Source organism: Corvus moneduloides, chromosome 1, assembly GCF_009650955.1.
Source record: "Corvus moneduloides isolate bCorMon1 chromosome 1, bCorMon1.pri, whole genome shotgun sequence".
Lineage (NCBI taxonomy): Eukaryota > Metazoa > Chordata > Aves > Passeriformes > Corvidae > Corvus > Corvus moneduloides.
In genome coordinates this window covers 2,497,572-2,516,636 of record NC_045476.1, presented here as the reverse complement: position 1 = coordinate 2,516,636, position 19,065 = coordinate 2,497,572, and the positions used below count along the sequence as shown (strand labels likewise).

General features: G+C 48.7%; 3 protein-coding genes across 5 annotated transcripts; 2 read left to right on the top strand and 1 right to left on the bottom strand.

Moving 5' to 3' along the window:
- Nucleotides 1–197: 197 nt before the first annotated feature.
- On the bottom strand, nt 198–6,030 carry HIGD1A (HIG1 hypoxia inducible domain family member 1A). 3 transcript variants are annotated; one of them, XM_032091863.1, is made up of 4 exons: nt 5,975–6,030; nt 4,032–4,139; nt 2,064–2,198; nt 198–1,250 (listed from the first exon to the last, which is right to left on the bottom strand). In XM_032091863.1, exons 2-4 carry the CDS (start codon nt 4,132–4,134, stop codon nt 1,201–1,203), a joined length of 288 nt encoding a protein of 95 aa, XP_031947754.1. In that variant the 5' UTR covers nt 4,135–4,139; nt 5,975–6,030; the 3' UTR covers nt 198–1,200. The 3 variants fall into 3 exon arrangements, with proteins under 3 accessions (XP_031947754.1, XP_031947846.1, XP_031947934.1); XM_032091955.1 differs by having other exon boundaries at nt 4,032–4,193; nt 5,975–6,019; XM_032092043.1 differs by lacking the exon at nt 5,975–6,030 and adding an exon at nt 5,778–5,872.
- Nucleotides 6,031–8,605: 2,575 nt separating this feature from the next.
- On the top strand, nt 8,606–12,946 carry ACKR2 (atypical chemokine receptor 2). The gene is made up of 3 exons (XM_032091761.1): nt 8,606–8,787; nt 9,367–9,424; nt 11,165–12,946. Exons 1-3 carry the CDS (start codon nt 8,764–8,766, stop codon nt 12,280–12,282), a joined length of 1,200 nt encoding a protein of 399 aa, XP_031947652.1. The 5' UTR covers nt 8,606–8,763; the 3' UTR covers nt 12,283–12,946.
- A 3,074-nt stretch (nt 12,947–16,020) lies between these two features.
- On the top strand, nt 16,021–17,764 carry LOC116455577 (7-alpha-hydroxycholest-4-en-3-one 12-alpha-hydroxylase). The gene has a single exon (XM_032133614.1). It carries the CDS (start codon nt 16,085–16,087, stop codon nt 17,612–17,614), a length of 1,530 nt encoding a protein of 509 aa, XP_031989505.1. The 5' UTR covers nt 16,021–16,084; the 3' UTR covers nt 17,615–17,764.
- The last annotated feature ends 1,301 nt before the right edge of the window (nt 17,765–19,065 follow it).

Below are 19,065 nucleotides of genomic sequence, written 5' to 3'. Positions count from 1 at the left end.
CCCATCCGTGCGGAAGCCGCCAACGGCAACAGGGTGATAGCAGCTGGGAATCAAGGAGAGCACCGGCTTGGAATTCACTTTCCAGGAGCGCCGCAGCCTCCTCAGGTGATTTTTATTCAGCTAGAGCAGCTCACGCCATCCCTCTGCAATGGGATGAACGGGAGTTTCCCCCCAACAAATGCATAGGCAAACAGTTGTTACCTCCACAGCTCACTTTTATTTGTATTTAATCTCCCCCTGCTCTGTACAACAGGTCACAGACAGGTGCAGTTTGTGTACCTTGAGATATCTGTAACATCCGAGGCTGTCACCATGGAATGTCAGCTAACAGGAGAAAATGTGCTTTTTTAGCAATTGGCTTTTATTTTCGTGACTGCTGTTGGAGGTACAGGGGGGTTGAGTGTAAAATAACTCACAGAGAAGGGTTTTAATACCTCAAAGGTGATGAGGGGAGCGTTTCAGATTTAATGTTTTTAAATTTTCCATGGGGAGCAGTACCGTATAAATCAGCAAGATCATACACTTTAAAAGCATTAAAACACCAAATTAAGGTTTAGTTTTCACAGTATGTATTTTAAATGTTACATTTAAATGTTACTCAGAAGAACACCTTAAATAAAGTTACAAAATATCATAATCCAAGGGGCTGATATAGACAAAGAGGGAAGCCTGTGTCTTCATTAACAACGAATAAATATAACATTTAAATAGCTGCAACATACTTATGCCTTAAATAAAAATAGATGTTTATATATCTCTCTCAATATTTTAGAAGTCATTTAGTGCTACTGGAAGCTTCTAAATTACAAAGTTGGACACAGAGGATAGAAAATGACAGCAAGGCATTCCTGACACTCCCTGACAGGAGCCAGTTCAGACATCGTGGGTTTGGGCAACGACAGCAAAAGAAGTCACCAGTTTTAGGACCGAGTTGAAGGAGAAGATAAAGGGATTGCACTCCACTATGTCCCCTAAAAACTGGGATGTGGTGGTGTCACTCAGAGAGAGCCAGACCCCAATACCCGCTCCCCCAGTGCACATTCTGAGGCTGCCAGGTTCAGCACAGTGTACCATACACAAAATAGGACAATGCTCTAATGCCATATATTATTTGTTTTCCTCAAGAACTCCTCAATAGGAGGTTTGGAGCTGCAGTGTACAGGCCACCCCACCAGGACAGGGATTTCAGACAGCTTCCCACTATTCCTTGGGCTTCCCCATGTAATCCCGGAACATGGAATACAGCACGCCTGCAAGACAGAAAAAAAACCCCACAATTAAAGAACTGTGTTAAATGAGAAATAATGGATTTAAAAATATGAACAGTAAGAGATGTTCTCGGCAAGACAGAATTTCCCTTCCTCCTCAGCTGTATTTTTTTAATAGCAGTGATGAACACTACAAAAATCTTCATATACAGAGAAACGGTATGAAAATATGCCATCTATGAAAATGCAGATCCTGAGCTAATTCGAGTTGATTTTGTGGCCAAAGTCAAGCTTTTCTGTTGTTCCTGCTGGGAATACAGTATGGACAAAGAGCGTTTCATGGGATATACATTTACACACAGATGAGACCTGGGATGTACAGATCAGGGGCACAGTGTCTCTGTACTTTCAGAGACACAACTGCAGTCCTGAAAATATATATATACACATAAATAAAAATAAAAATAAAAATATAGAATATCATGGTCTACACACGCTGTAGATCTTCCAATGTATTAAATTCAGAAACAGCAACATATTTACAAGGGAAAATATTAGTGTCAGATGAATGTTTCGTTTTTTTGGCCTCTAAAAGGCAGAGAAATAGAACCTCACATTCCATGTCTAGACATAATCAAAACTGCTACTCTGAAATTAAACACTTAAGTACATAAAATCAGATTACTCCAGAAAGGCTGGTCAAGCACCAATAAGGAGCACAAACATCCTGAAATCAATGTTCTGGATACTTCCATCCCGAGGCCGTGCCATGTACACTGCATTATCCACTGGGAGAGATGCAAGAGGCTCTCCATGAGTTGCCGCTCCCAAGGACAGCTCCCATTCCATACGTACCACACGTCAGGGCTCCCACGGCGAAGCCCTGCGCTGCCACGCGCATGTGGATCAGGTGAAGAGACATTTTTGTGTCACCTCTGTGCTTCAGCCTGTACAGCCCGTAGCCAACCACAGCGGCGAAGCCGGCCATCCCTGCAAGGCAAGGAGAGCACCCCTCTGAGTGGAGATCCGGGGCATCGGGAGGAGTGAAGGGACCCACCTAAACAGAACAGCCTGCAAATCACTGAGCTGTTTAGGTTGGGAAAGACCCTTAAGATCATGGGGTCCAACCATTCCCCCACAACTGTCAAGGCCACCACGACACCATGTCCCCAAGTGTCACATCTATACAGTTTTTCAATCCTTCCATCAATGGGGACTCCACCACTGCCCTGGGCAGCCCTTTCCCTTGAAGAAATTTTTCCTAATATCCAGTCTAAACCTCCCCTGGCACAACTTGAGGCCATTCTCTGTTATCCAAAAATAAGCCTGTTTTGGTCTAACCCCTCTGGTTTTGTGTAGTGGTAAATCCTGGCCCATCTCCTGGTTTCACTCCAGTGCCACCTCACTCAATGCACAAGTCAGTGCAGGGAAGAGCAAGAGACTTCCAGCAGCATTAAAATGCCAAAGGAGCAGCTCAACGTGTCAGAATTCCCTGGATATTTTTCAGGCAGAACCAGGGCTCCTTGCACCCCCTTTCCTGGATGGACACTCACACCCAAGACCCCGGCTCAGCTGCTGCTTGGACTCTCAGCGTGTGGATGCTCCCTGATGTACCCACTGGCCTGCTGCAGTTGCTGTTTTGGGCGTTGTCACATTTGGCCAGGTGCCACGAGGGCAGGACAAGTCACATGTTATTGTCCCCAAGCTGTGAGGAGGGAGGCTCTGCCAGGTCTCTTTCCCAGGGCCAGAATTCACTGATAGTCCTTCAGCAGAGCAAATAGCCCCCAGCTTTGCCAGCTCCAACCTCTGAACACTGATGCTCTCACAGAATACATGGCAGCAATGCACAAACTTTTCCAATTCCATCCATTTCACTCCATTTTTAGGATTATTTGCACAGTTCAAAGGTGGCTGCCAAGTTTTAAGCACTGTGTATAATTTACTGAGCAGAGCACAGGCAGTTTGTCTCCCTGAGCTGGAGCATTGCCAGTGCCACCAGGAAGCTATAAACACTTAATTCCTGTGGCACCTTCATTAAATACCAATTAAGAGTTTTAGGGCGTTCAAGCTCTGACAGAAGGCCAAAGGTGAGTTCTGACAATCTGCTTCGGGGAACTGGAACTCGTGGAGGTCATGATACTCCTGAGCAAGGTGGAGACAAAGTCCTGTGACCACGGAACCGGTGACGGAAATCTGCTGGCAAACGCTCGGAACAGTTCACCCCAAGTGACCCTGCTGCTCTCCATTTAAGGTGGCTGGCAATCAAAACGTGTCTCGTGTCAGACAAAAGCCGATCCCTGCTCCCCTCAGAAGCTTTTTGGGGGTCTCAGCAGAGAGGCTGCGAACTTCAACAACTTCCTCAAGCTGGGTAACATAAAATTTATTTACAAAATGCATTTTGAACTAAGTCATGGCAGCAGAGGGCTGAAACGTTTACCAGACAGGCTGTAATTTAAATCCTTCTAGTTTGTATTTTGATAGCTTTTAAGTCACTTTGTAGTGGTCACATAATTCCCAGGAACTGTGCTCCAGAACAGCTGCACAACACACTCCTTAACCACCTGACAGCATCACTTTAATGTGTTTTCTAACCTCACCTAAAAAGCCTTTCAGGGTTTGTTGGTTTGGGGTTTTTTCTTATACTTGGAGGTTGTGAGTTTTTTTATTTAAGGTAACAGACCTCATTAATTTCCCTCTTTCTTGTAGGACAAATATTATGGGGAAGTAATTTCTAAGTGATTTCCTGTTCACAGAAAAAAGGTGAACAGTGATGGTGGTTGCCCTGTCGATTGTGCAAACACATTTCTTCATTTTTGAACTCACCAATGGGCACAAATGGCGTCTCCTTAAATTTTCTTATCAGCTTCGAGGTCTGGCTGGTGTCTGCCTCATACTCAGAGAAAACGGATTCCTGGCTGGGTGACATGGTGGCTGTGAAGACAAAGAGCCTCGCTTCAGGTTTTGGAAACTCCAAATTAAGAGAACCTTTAGGAAAAGAAAATCCTTTGTGTATTCCACCAGTCACAAATATCCAGGTAGTGAGATATAAGAACAGGAGCCATGGACAGATGGTTTAATTCAAGTGAAGCCTTGGGAAGCACGATTGTTGCTTACCAGGAGAGACAAGAACCAGTACAAAACCAAATAAAGTAGGAAAGCAAAAAACTTCTGCCATCTGTTTTCACACCATTACAGATCCCAGTGACCTTCCCATGCTCACAGGCAGCCACAGAAAGCTTTGGTCACTGCCTGCCTTTCCTTTTAAGAATTCCATGCCTCACCACTCCGCTTGGCTTTCGCAGGCTGGTCCTTTATGCCAGTTCTGACCTCAGCAAAGCTCACTTCTCCCCTCTCGTTCCCTGCCGAGAGCAGCAGCCACAGCATTCGGGTTGGGAAGCACAAGCCGCTGCACAAGGTCAGCCCCGCCTGGCAGCTCCTCAATCACTACAGCCTATCCCACCTCAACACAATTCCAAATTCCTGATGGAGAACACAGGGATGGAAAACGGCCACCGCTGAGGAGCTGGAGGAAGTCCTGAAGCCCTCAATAGGTGCAGACTTGTGTGGGGACACATCAGGATGAGAAATCACACACAAGCAATTTCTCACCTTCCCCCGAGGAAAATAACAAGCAGTAAGAGCCCTGAGAAGGGCTCCACTCACAAAACCATCAGTACCAAAGTGAGACCATCCTCCAGAACCTCCCAGCTTTCTGTGCTGGGAATTACACAGATTACACCAAAACCTGTTCCCTCCTCAGTGCTCAGCACAACCATCGTTCAATTAATGACAATTTCTGCCCAGTGACACCACAGAGGGCCCCGCTAGAAAAATCTCTACTGCTATTATTCAGGTTTGCTGCCAACAGCAAAACACAGCTCAGGGGCACATGGAAAGGCTCCAAGCTCTCAGAATAAACCAAGAGGAATTTCATTAAGCAGAGGCCAGTAACCATAGGCAGAGGAGACATTTCAAAGGTGGCTGTGCTCTCTGGTTACGCAGCATTTAGTGCACGCCCATGTGAGCAGACTGGCTGGTTTTCAAACCATTTCCTCTGCAAGGCCAAAGGATTTGGCCTCTCTCTGCCTGCTATAACCACCCTTATTTGCTAAATGTAAATTATAATTTTAGCCTGACTCATTCAGAGAAGGAAACAAGAGTTCCCTACCACTCAGCAAAGGAGGAGACAGCCAGAGGTTAGATTTACACAAGAAAACTATATTAAAAGTGAAACAATTCATCCACCACGAGAAGTTTCTGTGACCTTCAGCTCAGACCAAGATGAGCACAGGGCAGAGGAAACCATGTGAAACACACGGCCCGGCTGCCCTGACCTTACCGACACCGAACAGGGAGGTCAGGGCACCTGCGTCACCCACGGGGGACACTGAGGGAGGACCATGGGTGGGAAGTTGGCAGGTCCCAGCATCCCTCCCGGCAAGGTGGAGGCTCTAGGTACCCCCAGGCTGCCTTCCGCCTACCCAGCTCCACATGGGGATCCTTCCCCACTCCAGCCCCAGGCCCCCGCACCCCACACAAGGGGCTCTTCCCCAAGGCAGCCCCACTCACCTTCACCGCACTCCGGCCTTCCGCCCCAGGTTCCCGCACCCCATATGGGGCCTCTGCCCCACTCCAGCCCCAGACACTTTCACCCCACACGGGAACCCTTCCCCGCTCCAGCCCCAGGCACCCGCAGCCCCCTCCAGAACTGTGGCTGTGTCCCTGGCTGTGCCGCGGGTGCCGCCCGCCCCAGGCCCGGCTCTCACCGCAGCGATCCGATACCGGCCGGCGTCCGGCGCGCCTAGCCCCGCCCCCGCCCCTTATTGGCTGCCTACGCCCCGCCCCTCAGCCGAGACCACAACTCCCAGCGTGCTGCGCGCCCGCGCGCTCGCCAACAGCCAATCCGGAAGGCGCCCGGGGCCACCGCTTCCTTATACGGGCGAGGGGGGCGTTGACGTAAGTGCGCGGCGCTGCGCATTGCGGCGGGGCGGCGGTGGCGCGGGGCGGCCGACAGGGGGCGCTGCGGGGCCTAGCCCCGCCTCAGTGGCGGGCGGCGCGGGTTCGCGGTGCCGAGAGCAGAGCTCGGGATCTGGTTTAGCCCCAAAACAGGGGGGCCGGCATCGTCTGCAGGGTGCAAAAACAGGGTGGAAAAGCTGTGGCTTCTGCAGCTTGTCTGCTTTTCGCTTCAGAAACCTCTCGCGTTGTCACACTGTGACGCGGAGTCAGATGGAGTGACAGGACAAAGGCGAACAGTTTGAAATTAAAAGACGAGAGCTGTAGATTAGATATTGTGAAGAAATTGTTCCCTGTGAGGGTGGGGAGGCCCTGGCACAGGGTGCCCAGAGCAGCTGTGGCTGCCCCTGGATCCCTGGAAGTGGCCAGGGCCAGGTTGGACACTGGGGCTTGGAGCAGCCTGGGATAGTGGAAGATGTCCCTGTGCAAGGCAGGGGGTGGGACGTGTGCGGGAAATCCCGCTATGAAAAGCCTGTGTCCATAAAGGAGACAGAGCAGTGCAGCAACTTTATTCGAATGAAGGGAGAGAGGCCGCTGGGGCACACGCTCTCGAGGTTTCGGAGGGCGCAGCCTCCTTCTATCCCAAACTCTCGGCCGCACGTTGTCCTCTTCCTTTCCCCATTGCTGAGGTACCAGGAAGGTGCAGCCTTCCCAAACTGCCTACCACATACTCCCCCTTACACATTATTTGTCCCCTAAGTTTAGAAACTCAGGGTTGTGTTGCCCCATTTGTCTGTTTGAGGAGTCAAACTGTCTGGGTGGTAACAAACCTGCAGCTTGAAGCTGGTGGAGACATTAAAACCCATTTCAAAGACGTTAACACCCATCCCTTCACACATGGAATTGTTTGTAAAGACATCAGCACGTCTTCCCTATCAGACGGCATGGTCTTTAAGGTCCCTTCCAACCCAAACCGTTCTGAGATTCTGTGAAAGTTGGGCTCTGACTTTGCTGAAGAGCTTCCACCTGATGTCAGAATCATAGAATGGTTTGGGTTGGAAGGGACCTTAAAGCTCATCCTGTTCCACCCCCTTCCATGGCCAGGGGCACCTTCCACCCAGACCATGTTGGTTTAAGCCCCATCCAACTTTGAACACTTCCAGGAACGGGACAGCCACAGCTTCTCTGGCTTTCCCTCAGTCTGGTTTTCCTGCTGGTGAATTATGCCATTGACTATGTCCTCCCAAATTTCAGCTTTCAAGCAGAGCTCGCTTTACCCGCACTGTGTGCCAGGATTTTGATGCCCAAAGACAACCTAGAAATTGCTCCTGACTTAAACCGTTCTCTGGAGGAGGAAGAAAAATCCACTGGGATCCCAAAGATGCCTTAAACCTTCTCCTAAACCCGAGAACAGCTCATCAGACCAAAACAGCAAAGATGAATCCTTTTGTCCCTCCGCCCAGTGCTTCTGTGTGGTGTTTTTGCCTCACCATCTCCAAGCTGGGGGAAGGCAGAGCTGCTGCTCCTGCAGGGTCACTCTGCCACAGACACGTGGCATTTTGGGCAGCACAAAATAAAATAGCTCAGACAAGTGCTGCATCTCTCTAAATGTGCTTCCCATTACCCCTGATCTGGTTACCTTAATTGCCAAAGCCATTAGGGCTCTGCAGTCTGAAAGGAAACAAAAAATCTATGCAATTACCAGCCCCCAAATTGAGTTAAAATTTTTTAATAAATTACAGTGAAGGCCACTTTCTCCAGTGACTCTCAGAGGCACATTTAATTCCCTGCTTCAGGGCAGAAACTCAATTAAAAACAAAAACTTATTTCATTTTAACTGCTGGCCTAATGAAACCTCTGTCACCTGCAGCTTTCCTGTGTGCATGTCCAGTGTCTCAGCTCTATGAGTGGCTTCTTGCTCTCTGCTAATGTGTGTGTTGCACACACATTATAATACTATATATTTATTATAGGGTATATTTTAAGTGCAGTGGCAGCAGCAGCTGATGGTGGCAAACATGGAAATGGGTAAAAATAACATAAATTTCTCTCTGTGAATCCACCTGCCACGGGGCAGGTTGGATGTGCAGCTGTGGCCATCGCTGCTGCTCTGCTCTCCTGTTTTTACCAGCGTGGTTTGCGGTGTATAAAACACACCAGGAGTGGCACAGGGAAATCCTTGGCACAGCCAGGGTGTTCCCATGGCCCTGTTTGTTGGTGAGATGAGGAAACAAGCAGGAAACTCACCAATGCTGATGTCCAAAAACTCCTCCAATAAACCACTTCATCAGAAACACTTTTGGCAGAGGCCATTTCTGCTCTGGCAGGGGATGAGGATCCTGCAGCATCCAGGTGGCAAGTGGGTTGTTCAGATTTCCTGGAAAACACACAGATTTTTACAGCAGGGTCGCAGCCCTGGCAGCTGTTGTAGATGTCGTGCTCAGACAGAGGGTGGAGATCATTCCTCCAGTGCTCCCAGGGAATAATGAACACCAGGAAAAGCAAAACAAAACCAGTGAGGTTATGCTGAGCTCACATTTCCTGACTGTGCTCTTGCACAGTGAAAGAAGTTACTAAAATCCTGATCTGAGCCTCTGGCAGGATGGAAGCAGGAGAAGAAGCTCCTGTAAGTGCCTTTTCTGCTTCTTGCTTGTAGACACAACTGCACAAGAAACCTGGCAAGGTTCTCTGTTGTTTCTGAGAGGTAGCCCGTTTGGGATTGGGATTAATTTCTGAGCTCAGCCCTCCCTTCCACTCTGAGCCATGGGATGGGGATGTGGACGCCAGTGCTGGGCTGATATGGAGGGGGAAAGATGTGGCAGAGGGAGGAAAAGCATCTCAGTGGGCTGGAAGAGACCCCAAATGCAAATTTTGGGAATGGTTTGTCCTGATATGGGCACAGGGGGTGTGAGGGGGAAGGTGTTTAGGAGTCTTGGGTGTTGTTGTGATCAGCAGGGTGGGCAGCTTTGGTTTCCTCTCAAAGGCCTGCAGTCACAGCTGAGGGTGAATCTCCTCCAAAATGTGATACAGAAAAGAAATATAAAAAAGCTCATTCCCAGACAGATCTTTTTGTGGCACTTTCCCATGGCAGATCCCTGCACTCCCACTGCTCTGTCTGAAGTGCTCTGCAGCACTTGCCAAAGAATTGTGAGACAGCACAAAAACATTTCAATCCAGCTCAAACCCATTTTCCTTTTCTTTTCAGCTGCCTGGAACTGCCTGGAATGCATATGTAAGCAAATTTAGTCATGGAAACGCAGCAGGTATGTCCAGAGCTTCACCCCTTACAGCTGCACACCCACAGGCATCCTCAGCACCCCACTCTGAGCCTGGGGTGTTTTCCTTAACCCCAGTGGGATGCAGGGTTTTTGTGGGGAGGGAGCCATCCCTAAAACCTGCAGAGCCACCATGGGAATATGTACAACCAGCACAACCAGGGACCAACAGCTTCGTGTTCTCATTTCTGTGTGGCTGCGGCTCTCTGCAGGGAGAAACAGATCCTCAAGGAGAGACTGGAGCTACACAGCCAAACGTGCTTGTGCTTGCTGGAAAATGAGCCCCCAGGGAAAGATAGGCAGCTTTGGCCATGGCTGAAAAAATGTGTGCTTTAGGGGTGGAGGGGTGTTTACATGATTTTTTGCAAAACTTTTTTTTGTTTTGCTGTCAGAATCTGAAGATTAACCTTGATTTTTAAACTCCTCATTAACCTTCATGGTGCCAACAGCACCAGGCAAATCCCGTCTCTCACTGTGTGAAATGGGCTCCTCAGTGACAGCATTTTTCTTGAAAATCAGATTCCAGAAATAGGAGGCTCCCAATCACTCACCATTTCCTGAAATTGGGGCTGCAGCTGTCTAAACACTGACATCCACAGTTCCAGGGAGTGACCACTGCAGGGGTTGTCTCATTCCTCATCTTTTCCAGAATTGATTCCAGCAATGTTCTTCCAGCTGAATCTCTCCCTCTAACCATAATTCAGGGCTGGATTCTGGTCCCTACATGTCCTCACCTGGCTGTGTGGAGCAGCCTGGTCTAGTGGAAGGTGTGGTTGGAATGAGATGATCTTCAAGGTTCCTTCCAACCCAAACCATTCTGGGATTCTATGAATTCTGTATTTTCCACTTACTAATGCCTTTTACAAGAATCCATGTCTTGGTGTCCTAGAGTTGGCACGGAGAGGGGTCAGTGTCCTCCCAGGAGCAGGGAGATGTTCAGCATTTCCCCTCTGGGAACAGCCCCACTGACATGAAGGTGCTGGTGGCAGGTTCTGCTTCACCAAGAACTGAGATGCTGCTTTCTCAGTAGTGACCCAGGTGAATATAAGCAGCTCACAGTGAGCTGTGGCGGTGGATTTCCCGTAACTTGGAGCAGAAACTTCCCCAAAAGCTTGTGGTGGTGTCAGGTGGAAGTAGTGATTTATGTCAGAGGAAACCATGCTCATTCATTTTCAAATTTTATGTGTCCGAGTAAGAAAAGCAGAATTAACTTGGGGTTTTAGTTTTTTTTATATGTACATGTAGACAGCTATCCCCGTGCTTAGGCAAATGCCAAGTTGTGCAAAATACTCACCAGACAGTGGCAGAAATTTAAACCTGTGAAATGCCAGTACCTGAAGGGAGCCTACAAGAAATACAAAGGGAGGCTTTTTTACAAGAGCATGGAGTGACAGGACAAAGGGTAATGGATTCAGACTGAAGGAGGGTAGGTTTGGATTAAATCTTAGGAAGAAGTTCTTTGCTGTGAGGCTCTGGCATAGGGTGCCCAGAGAAGCTGTGGCTGTCTCATCTGTGGAAGTGTCCCAGGCCAGGTTGGATGGGGCTTGGAGCAACCTGGGATAGTGGAAGATGTCCCTGCCCATGGCAGGGGACAGAGATGGTCTTTAAGGTTCCTTCCAACCCAAATCATTTCGTGATTCCATAAACGAACGAAAAACCCTCTGTGATGTGATGTTTGCTTCCTATGTGAGTTGGAACAGTGCTTTGATCCCTTTCCCTTGCTTCTAGGCAGCCCCTTGTCAAACACAACCTCAAGAGTGACAGCAACAACCACAGACCCGTGGCTGGATGCTGCCAATTCAAGTCAGTACCCGTATGAGTACCTGGATGAGGAGGATTATGGGCTCTATGGCCTCTGCACCAAAGAGGAGGTGCTCTCCTTCAGCAGGGTGTTCTTGCCATCATTTTACACCGTGATCTTCCTGGTTGGCATGGCTGGGAATGCCCTCCTGTTTATTGTCCTCCTCATGTACATCAAGAAGAAAAAGAAGATGACTGAGCTGTACCTGCTGAACCTGGTAGTTTCAGACTTCTTCCTGCTACTGACCCTTCCTTTCTGGGCTCTACACATTTCTCAGTGGGTCACCTGGGACATCTTGTGCCCGGTCTTAAACGCCATGTACACTCTGAACTTCTACAGTGGCATCTTCTTTGTGAGCTGCATGAGCTTGGACATGTATCTGCAGATAGTTCATGCTTGCTCGCCTCACAGCTCCATGGTGTGGAGGAATTCCATCCTCGTCTTGTTGGTGATGTGGATCCTTTCCATAGCTCTCTCCATTCCTGATGGCCTCTTCACCAGCACAAGACAAATCCACAACGAAACCATCATGTGCACCCAGGATTATGGCCAGGAACACTTATTCTGGAAAGTTGTCTTTCGGGTGATTCAAAACATCCTGGGATTCCTTTTCCCCTTCCTCTTCATGACGTTCTGCTACTGCCGCATCACGTGTGTCCTCAGCACCTTGCAGATACCTGGCTCCAGGAGAGCTCTCTGCTTAGTCCTTACTCTGGTGGGGGTCTTCTTTGTCCTGTGGTGTCCTTACAATGTTGTCCTCATCTTCCACTCCCTACAAGATGTCGGTGTGATCAGGAGCTGTGAAAGCAGTAGGAAACTGGACTATGCCTTGCAGATCACAGAGAGCTTGTCCTTTGTCCACTGCTGTCTCAACCCCTTGCTCTATGCTTTTGTGAAGAAACGGTTCAGGGCATATTTGTGGAAGATCCCTCAGGCCATTTTCAGGAGAGGCGCTTTCTTCCCCACCCAGGAGTCCCAGACGAGCCCCTCTGGCAGCAGATACCCAGTTGAGATAGAAATCTTGAGCATCACAAATGCATCATAAATATTCACATTATTTACATTATGTGTGTGCCCTCTATGCTGTATTTTACTGGTCCTGCCCATGATGGAGTTGGTGTGAGCCCACAGCACTGTGTAACCAGATAGTTCATCCTAGAAACAACCTCGAGATGAAGGACTTTCCATATTGGGATTGGAAAAGTACACATGGGATTTGTTTCCGTTGCAAGTGGAATTATTATGAAAGGATTGTCCTGGATTTACACTAGTGGAAGAAACCCAGTTCTCATCTGGAGTATGTGAGGCATTAGCAAATAAAGGAGCCCATTTCTCAGTGTTGTGCCTTAAAAAATGCAAACTGAAACTTCAGAAGAAATTCTCCTCCACCCTGGCATGGGCTGGGAAATGGATTTCCATGCTCATCCATCAGGCCAGAAACACAGCCAGGGGGTGGCTTTGCTTCTCCTGGCTTCTTACCATCTGCCAGATGATTTAACTGGGTGTGAACAAGTTCAGAAACCAGCCGAGGTGGCAAAATATCTGAAAGAGAAATACAATGACAATTCTAATGAGAACAAGCTCCTTGCAATAGGATGGGCTTTGGCATGTGCCTATCGCACACTGCAGCAGGTAAAGGTATGGTGGGCGGTGGTCCAAATACAAGTATGGGGAGGCCTGGCAGATTGATTACATCACACTGCCTCAAACCCGCCAAGGCAAGCGCTGTGTGCTCACAATGGTAGAAGCCACCACAGGATGGCTGGAGACCTACCCTGTGCCTCACGCTACAGCCCAGGAACACCATCCTGGGCCTGGAAAAGCAAGTCCTTTGGAGGCATGGCACCCCTGAGAGAATCGAGTCTGACAATGGGACTCATTTCAAGAACAGCCTTATTAACACCTGGGCTAGAGAACATGGCATTGAGTGGGTGTACCACATCCCTTACCATGCACCAGCTGCAGGCAAGGTGGAATGGTGCAATGGATTGTTGAAAACCACCTTGAAGGCACTGGGTGGGAGAACTTTCAAAAATTGGGAACAGTATCTAGCAAAGGCCACCTGGTTAGTTAACACCTGAGGTTCCACCAATAGAGCTGGTCCAGCCCAATCTGAATCCCTGCATACAGCAGATGGAGCTAAGGTCCCAGTAGTGCATGTCAGAGGTCTGTTAGGAAAGACTGTGGGGATAAATTCTGCCTCGAGTACAGACAAACCCATCTGTGGGGTTGTCTTTGCTCAGGGACCTGGTTGCACGTGGTGGGTGATGCAGAGAGATGGAACAACACGTTGTGTACCACAGGGAGATCTGATTGTTGGGTGAAAACCATCTGTAGTGTGGAATGCCTGTGTACCACTGCTTGCTGAGTGTCACTGTCACTGTTCGTACATAGCTGTGTATATATATATATATATATATGTATGTATTGATGTGTGTGTGTAGAGTTAGAATATATTTGTTTGGGCATTGAGCCAACGATACAGGATAAGGGGTGGAATGTCTTGGGGTGATCTTATGATGTGTATCCCATATCGCTGCCTATGCCCAGAAATTAACTTTGTGCCTTTCTATGCCTCTAAACTGAGCCTGAGAGGGGGAAGGAAAAACTGAGCAAAACTTTTTCAAAGCAGTTTGCAGCAGAGACTGAGAGCTGATCTTTGCTTTTCCTTCCCTGGAATTTCAGATTTTCTCCCTTTTCTACTGGACTGCTTCAACCTCAGAGCACATCAGGAGGCCTTTCCACTGAGCACAGAGGGCCTGGCCCTGGGCCAAGCCCCAGCTCCGAGGAGACCAAAGGGAGGACTCAAACACTTTCCCAGGTTTTTTCTCCACAGCGAGAGATTTTATTATTTAGCATTATTTTCCTTTTCCCATGTGTTTGGTAAATAAATAGTCTTATCTCCTTCACTTTCCTTCGAGGAAAATTTATTTTTTCCCGAATCTGGTGGGGGAGGGGTGGTTGTGCCTTCTCTCAGAGGATATATTTCTGAATTTGGCCAAACCGGAACACTGGGATAATCTCATTTTCTACCAGGAGATACAATGGGAAGCACTGGACACCTTTAAGCTGAGTTGTTCCAGGTCATGATGAGCTGTGCCACACTCAGACCTGCTGAGCAGGGAGCTGTGACTCTCTGAGGGATAGAGCTTTGGTTAGAGATCAGTTCGATCATCAATGATTTGAGACCAGTTCGATCAGAACAAAGTTTAAACCAGTAACAACCAGTGAGGAAGAGAAAAAAAGTGGGCTCAGCAGAACACTGGTGGAGGTATTTGCCTTCCAAAGATCTGGTTTGACAAGATAAAAAAGATCCATGGATACCACGTGTAACATAAATACTGGCTTTGCAACACTGCACAGTGAGAGCATGGCCTGTACAGACAAGCGCAGAGAGCTGTTGGCTAATCCTTATTACCCAGTGCAGTTTTGAAGTTCAAGGTTCTGAGTTTGCTGACTTATTTAAAGGTGTCATTCACTCCAGATGCTCCTGAACCTTAAATGGTTGCTTTCCATCCTGAAAACCTATTAAGCCTGAGAGTTGCCTAGAGTTGTACAAATAAAATTATTAATTTAAGAGAAGGCACTCATCACCTTGATTTTGTTACATAGGGTTGCAGGACCGAGAAGGGCTTTGAGTTGATCACTGATGTTATTTTTCTTCCTAACATTGCTGCAGTGTTTTTCCAAAATGGTAAGGTTGGGAGCTTTCCTTAAAAAAAGAAAGCCAGAATAAATATTTAGCTGATGTTATGATGTGGCTTTCATTCCACGGATCAGGTCACTGGAGGGAATGTAGAAAGGGACAGCAGCTGGGAAGCAAAAAAGAAGATGAAGATGGTGATCCCAGACAGAGGAAGGCTTGTGGGACTGTGGAAAACTTATGATGGGATGCTCAGGGGAAGGGCAAAGGTGGGGAAATAGAGGGGAGTAATGTCACTCTCCATCCTACATGAGAAGAGGTCCAAGCATCAGTGTCTGGGACAGGCTGTGGTGACAGTCTGGGTAGATCAGGGTGGCAGCACTCAGGGGAGCAGTGCCAGATGGGACACAGGGTCCCTGCCATCATCTCCAAACCCCATCTGGAGAGAGGGGAGCTAGGGAGCTTAAGAAGCAGAATGGAAAGTGGGTAAAGAAGTGCTGTGGTCTCTGTGGGCACAGCTCTCCAGCCAGGGGGTGGGTGAGACATTTGCAAGCTCTGGACTCATCTGGTGCCAAGCAAATGCAGTGACTCAAGCTCTCCTCACTCGTGGGGCAGTTCAGCTGCTTTACTTTGCACTCAGACAGAGCAGTAGCACTTGCACTGTTCATTGGCAAAGCACTCCTGAGATGCTGTGTGTTGTGGAGAATGTCAAAATGTCAGAGACTTTTCCTTCTCTTGGCTTTTGAGACTAAATTGGCTCAGCTGTGACCCACTTCCCTTGGTCCTGTGCTCATCTCCAGTAGCATGTCCAACATCCACTCTTGGTTTCATTTTTTCAGTGGGTGTCCATAGCCTGGTCTTAAAGGCAGAAATCACAGAGTGGAATTCTCTGAACATTTTCCTTACAAAATCTGGGCTCCATGGGGTCTAGAGTAGGGAATTTGCCTCATGCCCGGACCCATCCCCCTAACACTGCATGGGTACTCCAATGAGATTCCAACACACCTTCCACCTTAAATCCTCGGTTCATCCAGGGATGAGTTCACACCAGAGCTCTCTGCAGGAGCAAGGCAAACACTCGCTGCCAATGAGGACAGAGGTTTTCAGCTCTGCATCTGCCTATCAGCTGCTGCGTGGGAATAAACTACGCATTCCCACCCCACCCTGTCTCTAGTCCCAGCTCCCGGACGGGCACAGAGCTCTCATGGTGCTGTGGGTGATTCTCCTCTGTACCTTGGTGTCATCGCTGCTCGGTGGGCTCTATGTCCTGGGTGTATTTCGGAGACAGAGACCCAATGAGCCGCCCCTGGAGAAAGGTACCATTCCCTGGCTGGGCTACCTGCTGGAATTCAGAAAGGACAGCTCAGAGTTTCTCAAAAGGATGCAGAGGAAACACGGGGATGTTTTCACGGTGCTGATCGGTGGCTATTACTTCACCTTCGTGATGGATCCCTTCTGCTTTGGCACCATCGTGAAGGAATCACGATCTAAACTGGACTTTAGGACTTCTGCAATTCAGCTGGTCATGCAGGTTTTTGGCTACAAGGCCACCGAAGCCACTCATAGCATAGTTCATACCTCGAGCACAAAGCACCTGATGGGAGATGGCCTCACTGTCCTCACACAAGCCACCATGGAGAGCTTTCGGAAGCTGCTGCTCTTCAACCTGAGCTCAGGAGAGAAGCGAGTGTGGCAGGAGGAAAACCTCTTCCACTACTGCTACAACATTGTCTTCAGGGCCGGGTACCTGGCTCTGTATGGCACCGAGCCATCCCGAGGGGCAGGGAACAAGGAGAAAGCTGAAGAGCAGGATCGCCTCCACTCCAACCAGCTCTTCCAGGAATTTCGGAAGTACGACCGCCTCTTTCCTCGCCTGGCCTTTGCTATGTTGCCTCCCAAGGACAAAAGAGAAGCTGAGCGGCTGAAGAGACACTTCTGGAACGTGCTGTCTGTGAAGAAGGCCTGGCAGAAGGACAATATCAGTGGCTGGATAAGCGATCAAGACCAGCTTCTGTCAGAAAATGGTGTCCCCGAGTACATGCGGGATCGTTTCATGTTCATGCTCCTCTGGGCATCCCAAGGCAACACGGGCCCAACTGCATTCTGGCTCCTCTTGTATCTGCTGAAACATCCAGAGGCTCTGAAGGCTGTGAGAGATGAGGTGGATAAAGTCTCGAGGGAGAGCGGGCAGGAGATGAAGGCAGGGAGCCCCCCAGTTACCGTCACTAGGGACATGCTGAACCAGACTCCCCTGCTGGACAGTGCCTTGGAGGAGACCCTGAGGCTAGTGGCGGCCCCGATGCTGGTCAGAGCTGTCCTCGAGGACACCAGCCTGAGGACAAGCAGTGGAACAGAGTTCACCCTCCGCAGGGGAGACAGGTTGGCTCTGTTCCCACACATCTCCGTGCAGATGAACCCAGAAATCCATGAGGAGCCTCACAAATTTAAGTATGACCGATTTGTAAACCCAGATGGCACCAAGAAGGATTTCTACAGAAACGGGAAGAAGCTGAAATTTGTCAACATGCCATGGGGTGCAGGAGTTTCCACCTGTCCTGGGAGGTTCTTTGCCACAGCTGAAATGAAACTGTTTGTGTTCTTGATGCTGAGTCACTTTGACCTGGAGCTGGTCAATGAGGAGGAGGAGATCCCAGCCATAGACATCAGCCGCTGGGGATTCGGGACGATGCAGCCTGTCCACGACGTTTGCTTCAGATACCGGCCACGCTTTTAACTTGGGGAGTCCTGGTGGTGTTCTTTGTTCTGGTGTCACCTGTGAGACAAATTGCCTGCTCCCGTGGTTATCAGACCCGTGTGGTGCCAACACTGATATGATCTTGTTTGCTTAATGCTTATCATGGCTTTTGTTTTAACTTCCTTCATATATACTGCTCCTCCGTTGTTGTATTGATTATGGGATAGAAGTTAATCTGCACAGAGAGACAAAACGTGCCCTGCCAGGCTACTCCAGCCCCATCCCGGGGCCATCAGCCCATTGAAAGCCAAGAGGAGCACAGGGTCATATCGGCAGGTGGGAACCCAAATTATGTTTCCAAGGAACAAGGATTTTGTCCATGTCCCTCCCAGGGCTGTCCCAGCAGAGCCATCAGCCCCACAGTCCCGGTGTGTCTCCCATGGAATTGTGTCACTGGGAACAGCTCTCCGAATCACCAGCTGGGATAAGGCACATTGTGTCAAGGCAGGGGAGACATCCTATGGGTTGTAGGGGAAGAGCATTTTAGGACTGCACAGGACTTACAGCAGAGTGTTTTGGGGAGGAACCAAAGGGGGATAAAGGATGGATTTAGGTGATTTGGAGTAAGGGGATAAGAAAGACTGGTTGGGTGCAAATAGGTGGCTGGTCCATACATTTGTCTGGTGACACCCTGCACCTGATCATTTATTTTCCACATGAACTACGATTGGCAGGATGGCATCAGCTTGCGGTGAACCCCTGAAAGGTCATAGAGCAACAAATATTCTCTCCAGAGATGTAAGAATTTCCTTGAGGTTTTCAAATTGTCTTTTCTATGGTCCCCTCTTTGTATCTGATGAGACCCCCTAAGGGAGCAACCTCAATCCCATATGGGCTACAGCCGCTGTGGCCTTATAGCCCTCAAACTGATCTGCTGGATCAATGCAGGATAAAGCTTTGCTCTACAAGCTCTGCTTTGCTTTATTACCCTTCAATAATTAGGGCTCTGACCACTTCCTTACAGAAGTTAAATCCCAGCCTTTCCTGAGCAGAGAACAGTGGATTCATTTTAATGCTGACACTGATGCCATGAAGATTTTTTGCTTTTTCTTTTATACCCCTGTTATACCTTTTTTGCAACTTCTGTATTCTTAGTGCTTTTTGCCTGCATTCTTGGCCTTGTTCGTTCAGCTCGGAGACTCAACATTTTAGAAGCTTTATAGGTAGGGATCAGTGTGCCCCAGACCCCAAGGTCCTCTCCAGAACACATTCTGTAAACTCAGATAGAACCATCCAGGGGAAGGCCCCCTGGGGAGGGGAGCTCACTCGAGCCTCTCATTGGGGAATCTTTGATAGATCTGCTAATTAGTAACACCTATAATGTTATACCACATCTTTTGGGGGTGGGTGCATTGCGGGGTGCATTTCGGTGCATTCCACCCGGACATAGTGCACCTAAGGATCCTTAAAATAAATACCAAGGTAAAATC

Excerpts from the sequence above, each read along its gene's own strand:
- HIGD1A (XM_032091863.1), bottom strand. The coding sequence starts at position 4,134 with ATGTCACCCAGCCAGGAATCCGTTTTCTCTGAGTATGAGGCAGACACC. Across the intron at positions 2,199-4,031 it reads GACGCCATTTGTGCCCATTG|GGATGGCCGGCTTCGCCGCT; the intron begins GTGAGTTCAAAA and ends CTTGCCTTGCAG. Across the intron at positions 1,251-2,063 it reads CGTGGGAGCCCTGACGTGTG|GCGTGCTGTATTCCATGTTC; the intron begins GTACGTATGGAA and ends TCTGTCTTGCAG.
- ACKR2 (XM_032091761.1), top strand. The coding sequence starts at position 8,764 with ATGGAAGCAGGAGAAGAAGCTCCT. Across the intron at positions 8,788-9,366 it reads AAGCAGGAGAAGAAGCTCCT|CTGCCTGGAACTGCCTGGAA; the intron begins GTAAGTGCCTTT and ends TTTTCTTTTCAG. Across the intron at positions 9,425-11,164 it reads TAGTCATGGAAACGCAGCAG|GCAGCCCCTTGTCAAACACA; the intron begins GTATGTCCAGAG and ends CCTTGCTTCTAG.
- LOC116455577 (XM_032133614.1), top strand. The coding sequence starts at position 16,085 with ATGGTGCTGTGGGTGATTCTCCTCTGTACCTTGGTGTCATCGCTGCTC.